Genomic DNA, 15716 nt, shown 5'->3' with positions numbered 1-15716 from the left:
TTACTGGCCTTCCTGATTTACTACTGTACACACTGTCTCTGAATTAAGTACCAACAGAAGCACCTGGAAATATACGCTCTTGCTGGTCCTGTCTGAAAACTGCATTGCCCAAATAATGCCTGCTCATCCATCCCATTCGTCCCCATATCCGAGGGTCGGCCTCTGAACTACGTCTTTGCAGTGAAGCTCTGAGAAACTCATGGGCACACAGCAGGGAAAGCAGAATCTCCCTCTCTAAGGTCCTGGCATCAAAAAGTGAGCATGTTTCCAAAGTGAGGCTAAGCTGTTAAAATAGTAAGGGACTTTTACTGGCTTCCCTTAATGCAATCCTGGCAACGGGAACAAGAATAACAAATTGAATAAATAAACCCACACTAAATGATTCTTGTTAGAAATCACTAGGGAGTGTCTCTATTTCTGCAGAATTCCAAGTACTTTCTGTGGGGACCCAGGAGCACAAATTTCTACTCAGTAACAATCTACCAGAACACACGGAGAGGAGGCGAAACCAATTTCCATGTTACAGGTTATCCATATGAGGGACAGCTTAGAGGACTGATCTGTGTTAGAATAACAGCTTTACAACAGCTTAACAGTTCACGTGGTTGAGCCCTGACCCCTCATCTCCAACAGTGCACAGTGCTGACTGGGATTCACCTCCATTCCATTCTTTCTGGCAGGACCTTGATTTTGTTTAGGTAACTGGTCCTCCTGGGCCTATGACCTGTGCCTTCACCCAGGGCCTCGTGTGTAGAAGGGCCCCTGTGTGTGGGTAAGTGCTCTGCTATCACCATCTTGAAATTCTTAGTAGTTTTATCTTTGAACTTGTGGTTTGGAAGTGGAGCCAGAGACACCCGAGCGGAAAAGACAGATGTCTCATGCAAGTCTCTGAGCTCAGCATCCTCTGCCTCCAGGTGAGATGCTTAGTGCACACACACTCTCATCTTGCACGTGTGGTGGCTCAAGGGTCCACGCCGTCACCCCCTGTGTCAGCACGCCTCCAGCTGGTAGCGCTGACATCCCTGAGCGGCAGTACTCCCCCTTTCCAACCAGAACTCCGACAAAGAAGGCAGTGGCATTGGAAGAAACAGAAACGAACAGGAAATCGTGTCACAGCCTTCCTTGCTCATGTCACCTCCCTGTAGTTGTCAACTTCTATGCTGAAAGTAATGACAAGGAAAGATAAGGCCGCTTGTGCTTCTTTCCCCTGAGTTCTCAACTTATCAACAGCCAGTAGAGCCATAGAAAGAATCAAGAAATGAAACAAAACACATGAACAAAACAAAATGAAAAACACATCAAGAAATGAAACAAAAGCAGTTGAGCTGGATGTGGGCATCTCCCCCTTTGGGAAGAATGAAATGCAGGCCTATGTATGGGCTACAACCTACACATTGTGTAATTTCAGATACTCCATGTAGGAGTTAGGTGCTAATATTCACATCATGCCTGGCTCTGAGGGCAGCCTGGAGGTAGATGTGTCCCAGCTGCTGGTGATGGTGCAGGACAGGGCCTGCCACTCTGTCTCGCGTCTGTCCAGAAGAGCAAAGATGATGTCAGCACACGGAGGATGGTACAGTTCAGAGTTCACCCTACGTATGATGCGTGTTTGGTCTATGAAGATTAGGTCACCTTAAGGTGGTCACTGGGGAGGTGTCAACCACGGAAGCTCCACTGTATTACACTGGATACAAGGGATAATCTCACACACATGTCCGTCTGCATCTTCAAGTAGCTAGAACCCAAACTACAGAGTAAACATGCAATTTACACCACAAACTACCCTCAAAAGCTTTCCTTCAAAACTTCAGCCAAGACAGCTCTGTGCCTGTAGCTCAGTGGTTAGAGGGCTGGCTACATAAACTGGGGTTGACAGGTTCGAACCCAGCCCAGGCATCTGCTAAACAACAATGCCAACAACTACAACAAAAAAAGTAGTTAGGTGTTGTGAAGGACACCTGTAGTCCCAGCTACTTGGGAGGCTGAGGCAAGGGAATCGCCTGAGCCCAAGGGTTTGAGGTTGCTGTGAGCTGTGACACTAGGGCACTCCACTGAGGGCAACAAAGTGAGATTCTGTCTCAATAAAAATAAAAATAAAAATAAAATAAAATAAAATGCATTATGTTACTGTCATTAATGACTATTGTGTATTAAGAGTCTTTAATAAAATAAACAAGACATTGTTTTTCTTTTTCTTTTTTTTTTTATTAAATCATAGCTGTGTACATTAATGTGGTCATGGGGCACCATACACTAGTTTCATAGACCATTTGACACATTTTCATCACATGGTTAACATAGCCTTCCTGGCATTTTCTTAGTTATTGTGTTAAGACATTAGTAAATGTGGAATGTAAATGTCTTAAGACATTGTTTTTAAAAGTCAGTGCAAAATCACTTCATCCTCTCTTTTGTTTTTTTCTCTCCCTTTTCTGGAGGAACTAAGGAGCAATGAAATGTCAAGAGGAAAGTTAAATTTTAGGAGGAAAGATCCACAGAACACCCTTGCTCTGTGTGCAGCCCTTTCTCCACGGAGGCTGCTGTCTCCGCCTTCCCCCTCCCTACTAATGGCAGGAGCGTTATTTTCTTCCCATAAGGAAGATGGAATTGTCTACTCCCACTCCCACACAGCAGAGCCACCCCAGGGAAACAACAGTGTGAAGAGGTGGTGGGTGCCTCAAACTGCACCCCACTGAGAGGGGAACCACCACCCAGGGACATCTGCTCTGTGACTCTCCAAGGAGGCAGCAGGGTGCAGGGGCAGAAAAGGGTCATAGCTTGGAGACTCTTACGGCAGAAGAGACACCAAAGTTGTGGCAGTGGAAGAAACAGTATTTCTTTGAGAATAAATTAAAATGCCAACTCTAAGAAAAAAAAAGTCAATGTTCACCTTAGGGGTGGCTTCTTAGGTGGGGGTGGGGACTGAAAGCCTCAGTTCCTCCCTGCCCCGTGTTGTCTCCTCCAGAGCTTGTAACACCCCAGACGGGAAACTATCAGCAGAGACCGGCTGAAAACCCGACGTCACTCAAGTCGCAGTTCAGAGGAAGGGCGGAGCACGCCCTACTGCTTCCGGGGGTAAGGGGCGGAGCACGCCCTACTGCTTCCGGAGACCTGAGGCGCTTCATGGTGGGGAGGAAGAGGGTGAGGCTGCCGGGAGGGGTCTGGGTGGGGGAGGGTCTGGCCGGAAAGACTCGTGGCCGGTGTCTTCCCATTCCTGCCTTGTTTCCACCTTTACTCCCTCCGGACTCTAACACCGCTCACAGGTGCCTGACCTTCCCACCCTGGGTCTCCAGCCTTCAGTGAAGTGTATTTTCACTCCCAGCCATTCTGCAATGGAGGCATCAGAACAGGTGCCGGTGGCTTTGAAAAACACCAGGAAGAAACGAGAACCGAAAATCAGAAGGACTTCATACACATTCTTAACCACCGTGTAAGATTGCAACCCAGACCCAAGATGCTATGAAATTATTCTTCTCTCTAAATTTCTTTGAGACAGAAATTTCTTCAAAACTACCCAAACTCAATGGTGAGAGGGTGCTTGGAACACTTGAATCAGGGGCTTGCAGCAGAGAAAGCACGGTGACCCAGCACGGGGTGGGCCCAGCAATCCCAGGGTGCCAAGGGCCCACAGCCTCCAGACTTTCCCACGGAGAGCAAACTACACAAGGAAAACTCTCTTAAGCGCTCACAATCTGCCGACGGGGTTTGTGAATCACGTAAAACGGGACGTTTGAGCTTAGTCCCCAATGTCTCCCTCCCAAACCACACTAAGCACTAAAATGAGCCTCTTCCGCGCAGCTCATTACTCACTAATCACTGATGGCTCCCTAGACAACTAGCAGGCTGGTCTCAGACCCCAGGGTGGCAAGGACACCCCTGCAAGCTCTCCCAGTGCTGAGGTTTCTGTCCAGCTTCCCAGGATTGCTGCTGACTGCAGGTACCAGTCTTTCAGTGTATAGATGTGGGATGAGATAGTGCTCCGTTGTCTGAGCAGCACATTGAAGGGCTTAAGGCACATGAGCTATCTCTTAATCAAAACCCATTTAAACACCCTTTTTCTGTTTACAATTCATTAATTTTAAAAATATTATTATACAAAACATAGAAGTCATTAATTAAAATCCCTCAATCAAATTAGGCCCTGAAGGTCTGGAACATTTAAAAGATAATTTGAAGGGAGTTGTCATGGTAACTCATCAAGTTGTAACTCTGCACCTTCCTCATGAAGAGCCTAGAAAGGAGGGGACAGCAGCAGCCTGGGAGATGTCAGCACCCCACAACCAGTTCACCTGTGCTGCCAGCCCTCTGTGATTTTTGTTCACCAGCTAGTTCCTGTGTGGAAGAAAAATAGAAAATAAGAAGGCATAAAAGCTTTTATTTCAAAGCCCCCTAAAATTTCCAGTTCCACTTTATAGCTGATTCTCAGCAAGGAGGGACTGGGAAGAGAAGGTGCGGAGATGACACTGTCCTCAGGCAGTGAGCTCCAAGGAGAAGCATCATCACTTCCTGGGAGGGGCAGGAGTCAGGTGCTCCCCACTTGGAGGATGGATTGTGTTTAATCTTTAGATTCCATCCCAGCTCAACTCAGTGTTCCAGGACAGTTACTACCTTTCAACAGGGTGGAACTGGTCTGAACCAAACTCACCCACCAGAACCCTCCCTTTGGAGGACCTCTGTACATTCAGGGTGGGAATTTGTGGGCCCTGGAAACTCACACTCTTCCAGGGCCGCTGGTGGCTACACACTGACCACCCACTCTTATTCTCCCTGTAAGTAGTAAGCAGGACAAGATTTATGAGAACATCTTAGGCTTTTTGTGTAACTCTTTTCTTTCTCCCTTACATTATTCAAATAACATTGAATCAGGGTTCTCTGAGACAGTCTCCCCCCCACCCCCACGACTGTTCTAATTTCTCTGTTTACTGGTATGAAAACTGACAGGTTGCAAAATCTACTACCCAGAAAGATAACTTGCCTGATGTAGTCAGGAAATACTAACAACCAAAATAACCTTGAGGACATTATTAATGACAGGGATCCAAATTACTGAGATTTTAAAATTCCAAAGGATTAGGGACAATGGAAGTGACCGTGAGGCTGCCATCAAGGGTGCTGCACTGTGGTGCTGGCAGTGGAGGCGACCTCGCCCCACCAGGAACCCTGGGAACTGGGTCTGTGATGCAAAGTCAGTAAGATCAGAATTGTGGCGGCAGCAAAGTCAAGAGAAGGGCTCTCTTCCTGGATGAGGTGCAAGTGTGATTAATGTGTCTAGTATGTAGTCACAGATAACACATTGGCCAATAAAGTAAATAATTTTCTAATTACCAAGACAGTTTCAGTATTTGTTGAAGTTCCACTGAATAGTACTTCATTTATTAGGAATTTATTCAACTTCCTAACTTTGCATGGTGGAGTTATTTATGAAGAAAATAACAGGGGATGGAAAGGGACTTACGGGGCTAAGTTAACTGGCTATACTTGAGCCAAATTCAACGTGCGGACAGTCCACTTCTCAACACAAGAAACAGCCCCACACCGAGAAGGCAGAGCAATAATAGGATGCCATTCCATAGATGGCGTCAGCTGCTACCCTGAAGTGACAAGGCGCCTGGGCATCTTGCCTTGCCTTGTTTCCCACCTCAGCATCCCTGAAATCACCCCTAGTTCCCTTTGACCACAGCTATCGGAGGGAAACTTGACCGACACTGGCTGCCCTAGAGAGTGGTGCTGACTCCACAGCACTGTGAACATGCTCGGCACCACCTGATTGTACACTTGAAAATGGAAATAAAGGTAAACCGTGTGATGCATGTTTCACCACAATAGAATATGCTGCTATCAAAGTCTTTTTTTTTTTTTTTTTGAGAATGATATCTAGGGAGGGAAGAGAGGGGTGAGGGGAGAAAGGACTAAGAACCAGAGGGAAGGGGAGAAGTGGTGGGGGATGGGTGAGGAAGTAGAGGAATAGATCAAGGTCACCTCCTATGGTGGGAACTTTCTAGGAAGAAAAATTGGGACCTGTTGCCACAGACGTTTTAGACATTTGGCTACCTAGTGTCTGAACACCCTTTCTACTCTGGAGGAGTCTCAGGAGGGAAACTGAAGGGTGGCATTTTGGGAACAGACTGACTGGAGGAAGTCGGGTGGAGGCTCATGCCTGGGGCTCCCAACCCTTCAGGAGGGCCCCACAGAGGCAGGCCACGGCTGTGGATAGCTCTGTGGGTCTCCTTTTCTATGGCTTCTGCCCATTTTCCTGTTTTTGCTAGCCTTGGCATTAGTTCTCCAATAAATTCCTTCAGTAAATTCTTTATTGGCTACATGGGGTGGCTCACGTCTGTAATTCCAGTGTATTGGGAGGCTGAAGTGGAAGGCATACTTGAGGCCAGAAGTTCAAAGTTACAGTAAGCTATGATTGTACCACTGCTTTTCAGCCTGAGTGACAGGAGACCCTGTTTCTCTTAGAAGAAAAAATAGTGAAAAAGAAATGTAAAACCTTTTTTTCTGCTTAAGGTACCCCATGGTAGTTTTTGTGCTTTGCAATGTTAACGATAATACAAATGGAAAGGATTTCATGACTCCCACATTCTCAAAGTACAGTGTGACCAAGTGAGATCTTTAACTGAGTTGGTAGCTTCCTTTTTTTTTTATTTCCAAGCCAAACTGTATCCAGCTTTATTAAAGATACTTTTCATAAACAATCATGGTATTTCAGGCAGGACATGGGCAGATGGTCGTTAACAGTCTACAACAACTTTCAAAGTCCCTTCTTCAATGTTCTATCAAAAATCAGAAAGCCACTATAAGACAAATGAAGTCTTCATTTGATGCTCTGAACAGGGAAGTTTAGAGTGAGGGTTGACATTTCACATTTAGCATGTTGTTCAACAACTTTTCACAAGCCGACCCTGACTTTCAGAAAATGAAATGAAAATGGCAGAATTTATCTGAAGATCCAACAATCTACAAATGGAACCACTGCTCTTTTAAGGGGATGCCATCTCAGTGGTATTATTCAAAAAGTCCGGATTCCTTGATATACTGGTAACCAATTATTGGGGGTCAGGTCCCAAGAGGTGACTGAGTTTAAGGGAGTTAAGACTATCCTGAAGACAGAGGGAGAATAGGACATAAAAACAAATGAGTTTTTCCATACCACAAGGCATTTGTGCCAAGGTAGCTGTGTGTCAACATCAGGGAATCCCTCCTCTTGGGAGCCAAGAGGAAGTCTCTCAAAACTAGGGGGAAAAGACGTTTTCCCTTGTATCAATCTAGCTTTGGAGACATTCTATTAGTGACTTATGCCCCTTCCCCCAAAAATAATGAAGTGTTCTGTGTGCTAATAACATACCTTGAAAAAAAAGTAAAACAAAATTCTGCATTTTTATAAAACTTGATAAAAAGTAGTATTTCAAACTGTACAGTCCCCAGAAGTACACAGTTATCAAAAACGCACACCCTTCACTTGGTGTCTCCAGCACCTGCAGCTTTCTGGGTCTGGTCTGTGTTGGCATCTCCATTTTCTGCAGGGTTATTCCCCTCCTTGCCAGCGTCAGCTTTTCCCTTTTTCCCTTTGGGCACCTTCTCTCCCTTCTTTGCAGGGGCCTTTTTAGGCTTGGGCTCTGGCTTTGGAGGAACAGGTTTAGCAGACGACCTTGCGGATCTTCTCTGTGGTTCATCCTTGGCGTTGGCTTTATCTCCTTTAGCATCCCCTTCAGCCTTTCTCTTGGGCATGGTGGCAATGGCAGCAGGTTGTAGGCGCTGTACGCACAGATGCAGGGACGTGTGAGCTTTGGTTGGTCCCGGGGTCGTTCTCGCCTCCTCTTCTTCACACTGCTCCAGTAGCTTCCTTTTTGTTGTGGCAAAACCATTCCGCCTTGCCCACTTTCAGTCAAATGGGCTCAGATGATTAAGAAATAGTTTTCTTTTCTATAATAAAATGCAAATTCCTGGGAAGATAAGAGAAGCTGATTTCATGATTTTTGTTGTTGTTGTTGTTGGTGGTGGTGGTGGTGTTAATGGCTGCTTTGAAGGCTGTAGTTGGACTTCCCAAAGAACAGGTTGTGTCTTTTCCCTAAAAGCTTTAATAATAAGGATGCCAGAAGCGAGGATGTGGCTTCAGCAGATCCTAGGTTGTTCCTCTAGAGCAAGACAGACAAGGGCTGACTAGAACCCCTCTCCAAAGGCCAAACCACTCAGCCCCACTGAGAAGTAGCCTCACTCATATTCAGCAGGGTGGGCATTTCCCTCCTAAGACCTTTTTATTTCGGGTTAGTATGAGGTAGCATATGGTTAGGTTACATTATTTATATTGGTAAGACAAAAATCCAAAGTCCAAGTTGTAGCTGAGTCCTTCACTCAGTGTGCCATGCTAGCACCCCTACATTATACCTGACAGGTGGGAGCTGACTCAGTGCTCCCGTTCTTGCCATAAGATTTTCATCCCCTTCCTTTAGGTATATCACCTTAATACCCAAGAGAGCTCAGAGACAGCTATGAAGCCCAGAGGAGCAGAAACCCAGCACGGGTATAGCGGTGGCTCCAGCTGAGGGCTGACCCGTGGGATATGGGCTGACTGCTTCCTCAACTCCCGTCCTTTTTCCTGGCAATTTGCCTACAAGTGTCAGAAGTTGGCTGCACACTATGGCTTATGTACATCCTAACTCTGAGACCAGCTATACTTTGAAAAAGCAATACAGTCTCTGAGGGTGGTTTCAACCAGCCTCTTAGAAAAATCACAGGGCATGAGCTTCCCTGGACTGTGGGTATCACTGCCTTTCTCCCCACATGTGCATACCCCCCTTTTGGACAAGCACCACTCCTGTAGACGTGACCAGGTCAATGTGGGACAGAATTGTTTTGGGATGAACCGTTCCCAGGGCTGGGATTTGTATCTGACTCCATGACCATGTGGCTTCCAGGGTGCTGGCCACTGGGGGAAACCAGGAGCCAATGACATCCTGACTCTTCCACTTATGGACAAGTCCACCAGACTGCATCCCAGTCTGGGCCGGTATTTGTAGTGTTACTGGAGTCCAGGAGAAAGAGTGTGCGTGCAGGACTGGGATTTGTTGGTGTGGTGATCAGAGTTCCTCTGATGCTCTCACCAGACAGGCTCTGGAAAAGAAAGGAATGCTGATTAGGGACCAGTGAATTGTCTTGCTTCATTAAAAAATGAAAAGACCACAAGCTTCTATTTCTTGCTATAGAAAAAGCAAATAGAAAGTCATATCATGAGTAACTTAGGGAGGAGTTAGTTCCTCTCTGGAGAAGTTTGAAAACATGCACCAAGGTAGAAATCAGGAGAACTTTGTTAATGGAGGTGGCCATTTTCTTTCCACGAGGGTGTATGAACACTGGGGTTTCTATATTTGATTTTGTTGCTTTTTTACCCCCTCTGCTGATTATTCTACTGGAGAAATTATGCAGCTATCAATGAGAAAGTGGAAAAAGGACAGTATCACCATGGAACAGGTTGTCACTAAACCAAGCTTATGCCACTGGAGAAAACAGCAAGTAAGGGAAATACACAAGCACATCTGACCAAAGTGAAAAAATAAATAACCAATTAGATTCTGTGGCTGTCTTTTGTAGAGCTGTTACACTATTTTCAATAACAATTTGGGAGCTTTTCAGAAATTAAAATAGCAATTAAAATAATTACATTAATACCTACATAGATGTATTGGTGTTGATAGTCTTGTAATATTTTAAGTCCCTTACACAATCTGATTAAGTAATGTGAACATAAAACTCCAGAGCTCAAGGCCACTGTCATCGCAGAGACTGGCATTGGCCAAACAAATTAGCTCCTGGGAAACCAGAAAGAAAGGAGTTAATCTTTAATTCAAGATTTACTGTTTTCAAACCACCCCTAAGCTAAGCTCCTGAAGGGGATCACTGGAAACCAGGTCCACACACCACACCCTCATGCTCCTACAACCCCAGCAAAGAAAACTGCTCTCCAAGTTGCTAACCCGGCAAGGGAGAGAAAGCACTTTGCATGCCTGTGGTGAGAACTGGCTCTGCATTCTGAAATTGTTTGCCGATGCCTCCCTCAGGACCTGGATGAATGGTAGAGCAGGTGCTGCCTTCCCTGCACTACACAAATGACTATCATGTCTATGGATCGCTCAGAGGTACCACGAGGCTCTATTCACTAGCTAAGGTTTGCTGCACTCAACCCCTATTAGGTGGAAGGTGTCACAGAAATGCAGCGTGGCAGCAGGCTGCCTGCCACTCGAAGAGCTCCAGAGAGCACTCATTGCTTCAGCACATGTGATTCCCCAGAATGGATACTCCTGTCCTGTCTTTCTCAGTCTATAAGTTACCCCCTGCCTTTCACAGTACAGCCTGTTGCCCCTGTGACAACACGGGGCTCGTTCTCTGCATGTGGACACTGCAGTCACTGCCAGGTCTCTCTCCTCACCACCTCTGCCCTCTTCACTCCTTCTTCCAAAATGACATTATAATTTGGCTCTTCTTCTTTTGTTATTTTATTTATTTATTTATTTGGCTCTTCTTTTGATGCTGAATTTTATACATGGGCATATTGCATCTAACCCAAGAAATTGATGTTTTAAAATTTGGCATTAAAAACAAGATAAACCACTTAAAAGTTTCTTGAAAGGAGAAGAAGAAAACACACACACACAACATAAAAGTGAACAGGCCCTTAATAGCTGGGTGTTGTGGTGGGTGCCTGTAGTCCCAGCTACTCGGGAGGCTGAGGCAAGAGAATCGCTTAAGCCCAGGAGTTGGAGGTTGCTGTGAGCTGTGTGATGCCATGACACTCTACCGAGGGCCATAAAGTGAGACACTGTCTCTGCAAAAAAAAAAAAAAAAAAAGTGAACAGGCCCAAGGCTGAACATGTTTTATTTAAATTAACTGCAGAATTGCTAAAGATTATGCTGGAGATTATTTCTGCTAATGTCACCACTGTCTATAATTTTGTAAAAATTCTGGCAAAAACCCTATAGCAATGAGTATCTGTTTCTATACAAATACCACAGTTGCAATATATATGTATACATATAACATATATGCTTGGATTTAGATAACTTCTTTTCCAAACACAATTAGAAAAAGAAAATGAATAATAAATTTCATATTCAAAGGCTTCCCTTTTTTCATATTTTTACTTCCACTTCTGTTTCAAGAATATTTTTTTTTTGAAAATTGTTTGTGGTTATGAGAATGCCTTAAAATGTGCCTCAGATTTGTTTTAACTAGGTATAGTATGATGGCAGACACAAAGACAGCTTCCTTTGAAAGAAGAGTTTATTACTTACTGTTCCTGAAAATGTCACATCGCATAAGGCCACCTGAGTGCATGCGCGCGTGCACACACACACACACACCTGGAGCACTATTCAGCCACAAAAGAATGATATTATGTCCTTTGCAGCAACATGATAAAAGTAAAAGCCATGATCCTAAGGGAAGTAACTCAGGAAAGTCACATACCACACCTGCTCACTTATAAGTGGGAGCTAAAATGGGTACTTGTGACCATACAGAGGGTAATTGTAGACATTGGAGACTCTAAAAGGTTAGGAGGATGGGAGAAAGGTGAGGAATGAAAACTTACTTATTAGGAATAATGTACACTATTTGGGTGAAGGGTACAGTAAAAGCCCAGACTTCACCACTACGCAGTATTTCCATGTAACAAAACTCAACTTGTATCACTTAAATCTACAATATATATATTTGTGTTTACCTGGATGAGATTATATATATATGAAATATGTACAAATATATATGCATTGTATATGTATAATATATAATAAATATGTTATATAATATATAATATAAATATATGTAATAATTTACATACACATAATTTATATACCTATTATACATATTTAATATATATATATTAAAGAAAGGAGGTGGTCATGGGTCCGGGCTTTGGGCAGCTGGTCTGCGTATGGAGGTACCCTCCCCAGAAAGCTGCTCACTATGTCTGAGGACCAGCTAACCTGAGAGACACAGCCTGACCCCAACCCACAAGGCCCCAGAGATGTCAAAGCACCATAAAGTATGGAAAATAAAAACCTTGATTAATACAGAGGGATAGCCTCTAAAATCTTCCAAGCAAATCTTAAAAATAAATTTGGCCACATAACTCTCTCCCTTTTTACTTACTGATAAAATCTATACTTTATGAGGAAAAGCATCTGGTGAAAATTATCATGGAGGCAACTCTGGATGGGCACTCAGCACGCCAGCAATCGGTGAGGCGACAGACACAATCTCATCTGAAGTATCAAACTGTAGGAAAACCAGAATGAAAAAGCACCAGTTTAAATAGCCTTCTTGTCCTTATGTATTTGTCATCTTGTAGTAAACCAGCTCAAGGTGAGGTTTGCTGTGAGGCTGTGCAGCTCACATCAGCATTTTCTCCCCTACACAGAAACAAGCAGCCTCTGAACATTCCTGGGTGGTGCAATGAGGCTGCCTGCTCACACACCACCTGCCACGCTGGGCAGGCAGCTCTAACAGGCTTGGCCGCTCAGCTCTGACATGTGCCTCTAACTGACAGTCCCTCCGTACGTGACGTCCTCAGCTTGGGGTGGAGCATTCTCAAATGGGCTCTGTCCAGGCAGTGGTCACCTGGGATGTGAGCCACCACTCCCCAAACAAGACCCATGCAACTGCAGACTCTCTTGCAACACAACATTCTCAGAATTCACACCTAATTTCATTTTTAATTTCAGATGAATATGAAATTAGGTTACACTGTTTGTATTTCAAAGGTAAAGTTCTAGTTGTAGTTGAGTCCTTCACCCAGGGGGTGTGTTGTGCACCCTCACATTGTGCACATTTGGTGAGAGCACGTCAGTCTCTCTCTCTTCTCCTTCCCCCCTCCCTACCAACTTGAATTTAATTGTGTTTTTATGTCCTGTGGGCATATAGTTGATTTTCTATGTGTTTCATATTAGTATTGAGTACATTGGATACTTGCTTTTCCATTCTTGTGAGACTTTACTAAGAAGAAACTTAGCAAAGTTCAACTTCATCCAGGTAAATACAAAAGATGTAAAGTCCCCATATTTTTTATGACTGAACAGTATTCCATGTTATACACATACCACAATTAATCCATTCATGGGTCGATGGGCACTTGAGTTGATTCCACATTTGGCGATTGTGAATTGTGAGCTGCAATAAACATTCTGATGCAAATATCCTTGTGATAAAATGCTTTTTTTCTTCTGGGTAGATACCAACCTATTTAATAAATGGTGCTGGGAGAACTGGTTAGCCACATGTAGAAGACTGAAACTGGACCTGCATCTCTCACCACTGATACAAATTGACTCTTGCTAGATAAAAGATTTAAATTTGAGACCAAAACAATAAAAATCCTAGAAGAAAGTGTGGGAAAAACTCTTGACGCTATCAGCCTGGGAAAAGAATTTATGAGGAAGATCCCCTTGGCAATTGCAGCGACATAAAAATAAATAAATGGGACACGATCAAGCTAAAAAGCTTCAACACAGCTAAGGGTACAATGAAAGCAAAAGTGTAGCCTTTAGAATGGGAGAAGATTTTTGCCTGTTACGAATCTGACAAAGGGCTGATAGCTAGAATCGACAGAGAACTCGGATTAATCAACAACAAAAGAGCAAATAATCTCATTTGTAAGTGGGCAAGAGACTTGAAAGTCCCACAGCTTCTGATGCTGGTGTAGATGTGGAGAGAAGGGAGCACTGTTACACTGCTGGTGGGATGGTGGGATCACACCTACTTTTTATAAGCTGGCATGATAGATGAAGCATATTTAACATATGCCATCTCTATACAGAAGAATAAAGATCCTGTGTCTACACATAGTAACTATTACTTTTTAGAGTGCTGAAAGATAATCAACAAGCGGGCGTTCTTCCCTTCTGCCTTTGGGAGGCTGCACCATTCTCTGGCCCCTTTCCCCGCCCCATCTGCTCCTCCCTCACTCCCTGCTCTGTTCTCTTCTCTGTCTTTCTCATCTCTCCATCACTACTCTCTTCCCTCTCTCTCATACAGTGGTTCTCAACCTTCCTAATGCCACGATGTATTTTCATTATTACAAAGGGGTCGCGAAACACAGGTTGAGAAGCGCTGCTCTAATATAAAATAAACCCATAATTTTATATCCTAAAAGAAGAGATAATTACTAAATTATTGTTTATTGATTAGGAAAATCAAGGACATAGTTTGATGTTTGTATGTTTATAATAGATGTTTATCTTATGCAATGTTCAATTCAGCCTCCTGCTACTAAACAGCCCTTTTGCCAGGAGGCTCCAGGTAGGTACCTGCTGCTGCAGACAGCACCACATCACCCCAGTGCCAGCTTCCTCTGATATCAAGACCACTCTTTCCCATGGGGACCTGATCCTATGGTTGCAGTTTGGCTGAGACTGCTGCTGCCAATCTCTCTCTCCTTGCATACTCCAACCTCCTCCCCTCCAAGCTGTACACGGGGAGACCCCCGGTCCTGGCTAGATAACAACATCCTGTCATCCACAGTGACTGGTTCTGGGCTGAATCCCTCCTCGGCTCCTGTGCATCAGGGGAGACCATGTCTTCTGGAGATGTAAGCCAGGATAGTACAAGCCAGACGCTGGCAGTGGACATCTTTCCCATCATATGGAAGATTGCAGGCGTATTATGTGTGAGAGAAGGAGAGAGATGCCTTGTATCCAGCATTTCCTGAAACAAGGTGCACACTGAACTTCTCAGGTACAAGCATCCATCAATTCCTTTCGTGTCCTCTTAGGCTTGTTCAGAAATTGGATTTCTGAATTTGCAACCAACAGAGTTCTAATGAATGCAAAGATGTTTTGAAAATATTAAAGAGCATTTTTCCTCTGCAGTGCTATTTCCAGCTGTTCCAAATATTCAGCAGTGGCTTGCCATCAAAGAGGTACCTGGTTCGTATGGGAGACAGCATTGACTGCCTGCGTACTGTGTGCCAGGTGCTATCTAAGGACTTTCCATGAAGTGAACGAATTAATTCTCATAACATGTGAAGGAGGTATTATTAACACTATTACACAGGTGTGGACACTGAGACACTGAACAATTAAGTGACTTGTCCAATGAGGTGACCCTAGTGGGGCGGAGCTTCTAGGTTTCTGGGAACCCCACAGAGTGAAGACGCAAAATGCTTGGTACAACTGAGGGTCTTGGGGGGCCAGACACTGGTCGAGTAAGGCCCTGGGGCCAAGGTCTAAGGGGCACTTACTGAGATTCAAACAAAGAAGTATAAGGAAAAGGTTATAAAAAAATGTCACAATGTGTAGCAGGTTATGCAGACATGACTGTTTTTCTGGGTTATTTTGTCTTGATGTGTTTGTTTATGGGTCTGACTGGAATCTGGTTTAGCTATTTCTGTCTTAGCTAAGTGATTAATTTGTTTGGGCATATGGTTTAACACACATGCCATGCAAACATATGCCTAAAGTACTGTCATAGGTCAGTAACTTTTGCTACTTCTGTGGAAATCCTATTCCCTCTGCATATTTTGAAATGTCTTTGTTACATGTTTCCCACACATATAATTTCTGGCCAATGATAGTTACTTTATCACAGTCACATAGCAAGCAAATAATAAAAAGGTTAAGCACAATGAGAACTGCAGTCATTACACATTTCTCCACAATCCTTGATTAACGTAGTTTCATAAAAGACAACTAGAATTTGTTCTCCTAAAGTCCAAGGTCACAGA

The 15716-nt window shown here is 44.1% G+C and overlaps 1 protein-coding gene across 1 annotated transcript; it reads right to left on the bottom strand.

Annotated features, from left to right (window-relative positions):
* Window positions 1-7458: 7458 nt before the first annotated feature.
* On the bottom strand, window positions 7459-7731 carry LOC128593536 (non-histone chromosomal protein HMG-17-like). The gene has a single exon (XM_053601605.1). It carries the CDS (start codon window positions 7729-7731, stop codon window positions 7459-7461), a length of 273 nt encoding a protein of 90 aa, XP_053457580.1.
* Between the last annotated feature and the right edge of the window lie 7985 nt (window positions 7732-15716).

Source organism: Nycticebus coucang, chromosome 9, assembly GCF_027406575.1.
Source record: "Nycticebus coucang isolate mNycCou1 chromosome 9, mNycCou1.pri, whole genome shotgun sequence".
Classification (NCBI taxonomy): domain Eukaryota; kingdom Metazoa; phylum Chordata; class Mammalia; order Primates; family Lorisidae; genus Nycticebus; species Nycticebus coucang.
Note: the sequence above shows the minus strand (reverse complement) of the source record. Positions and strands in the feature narration are given on the sequence as shown.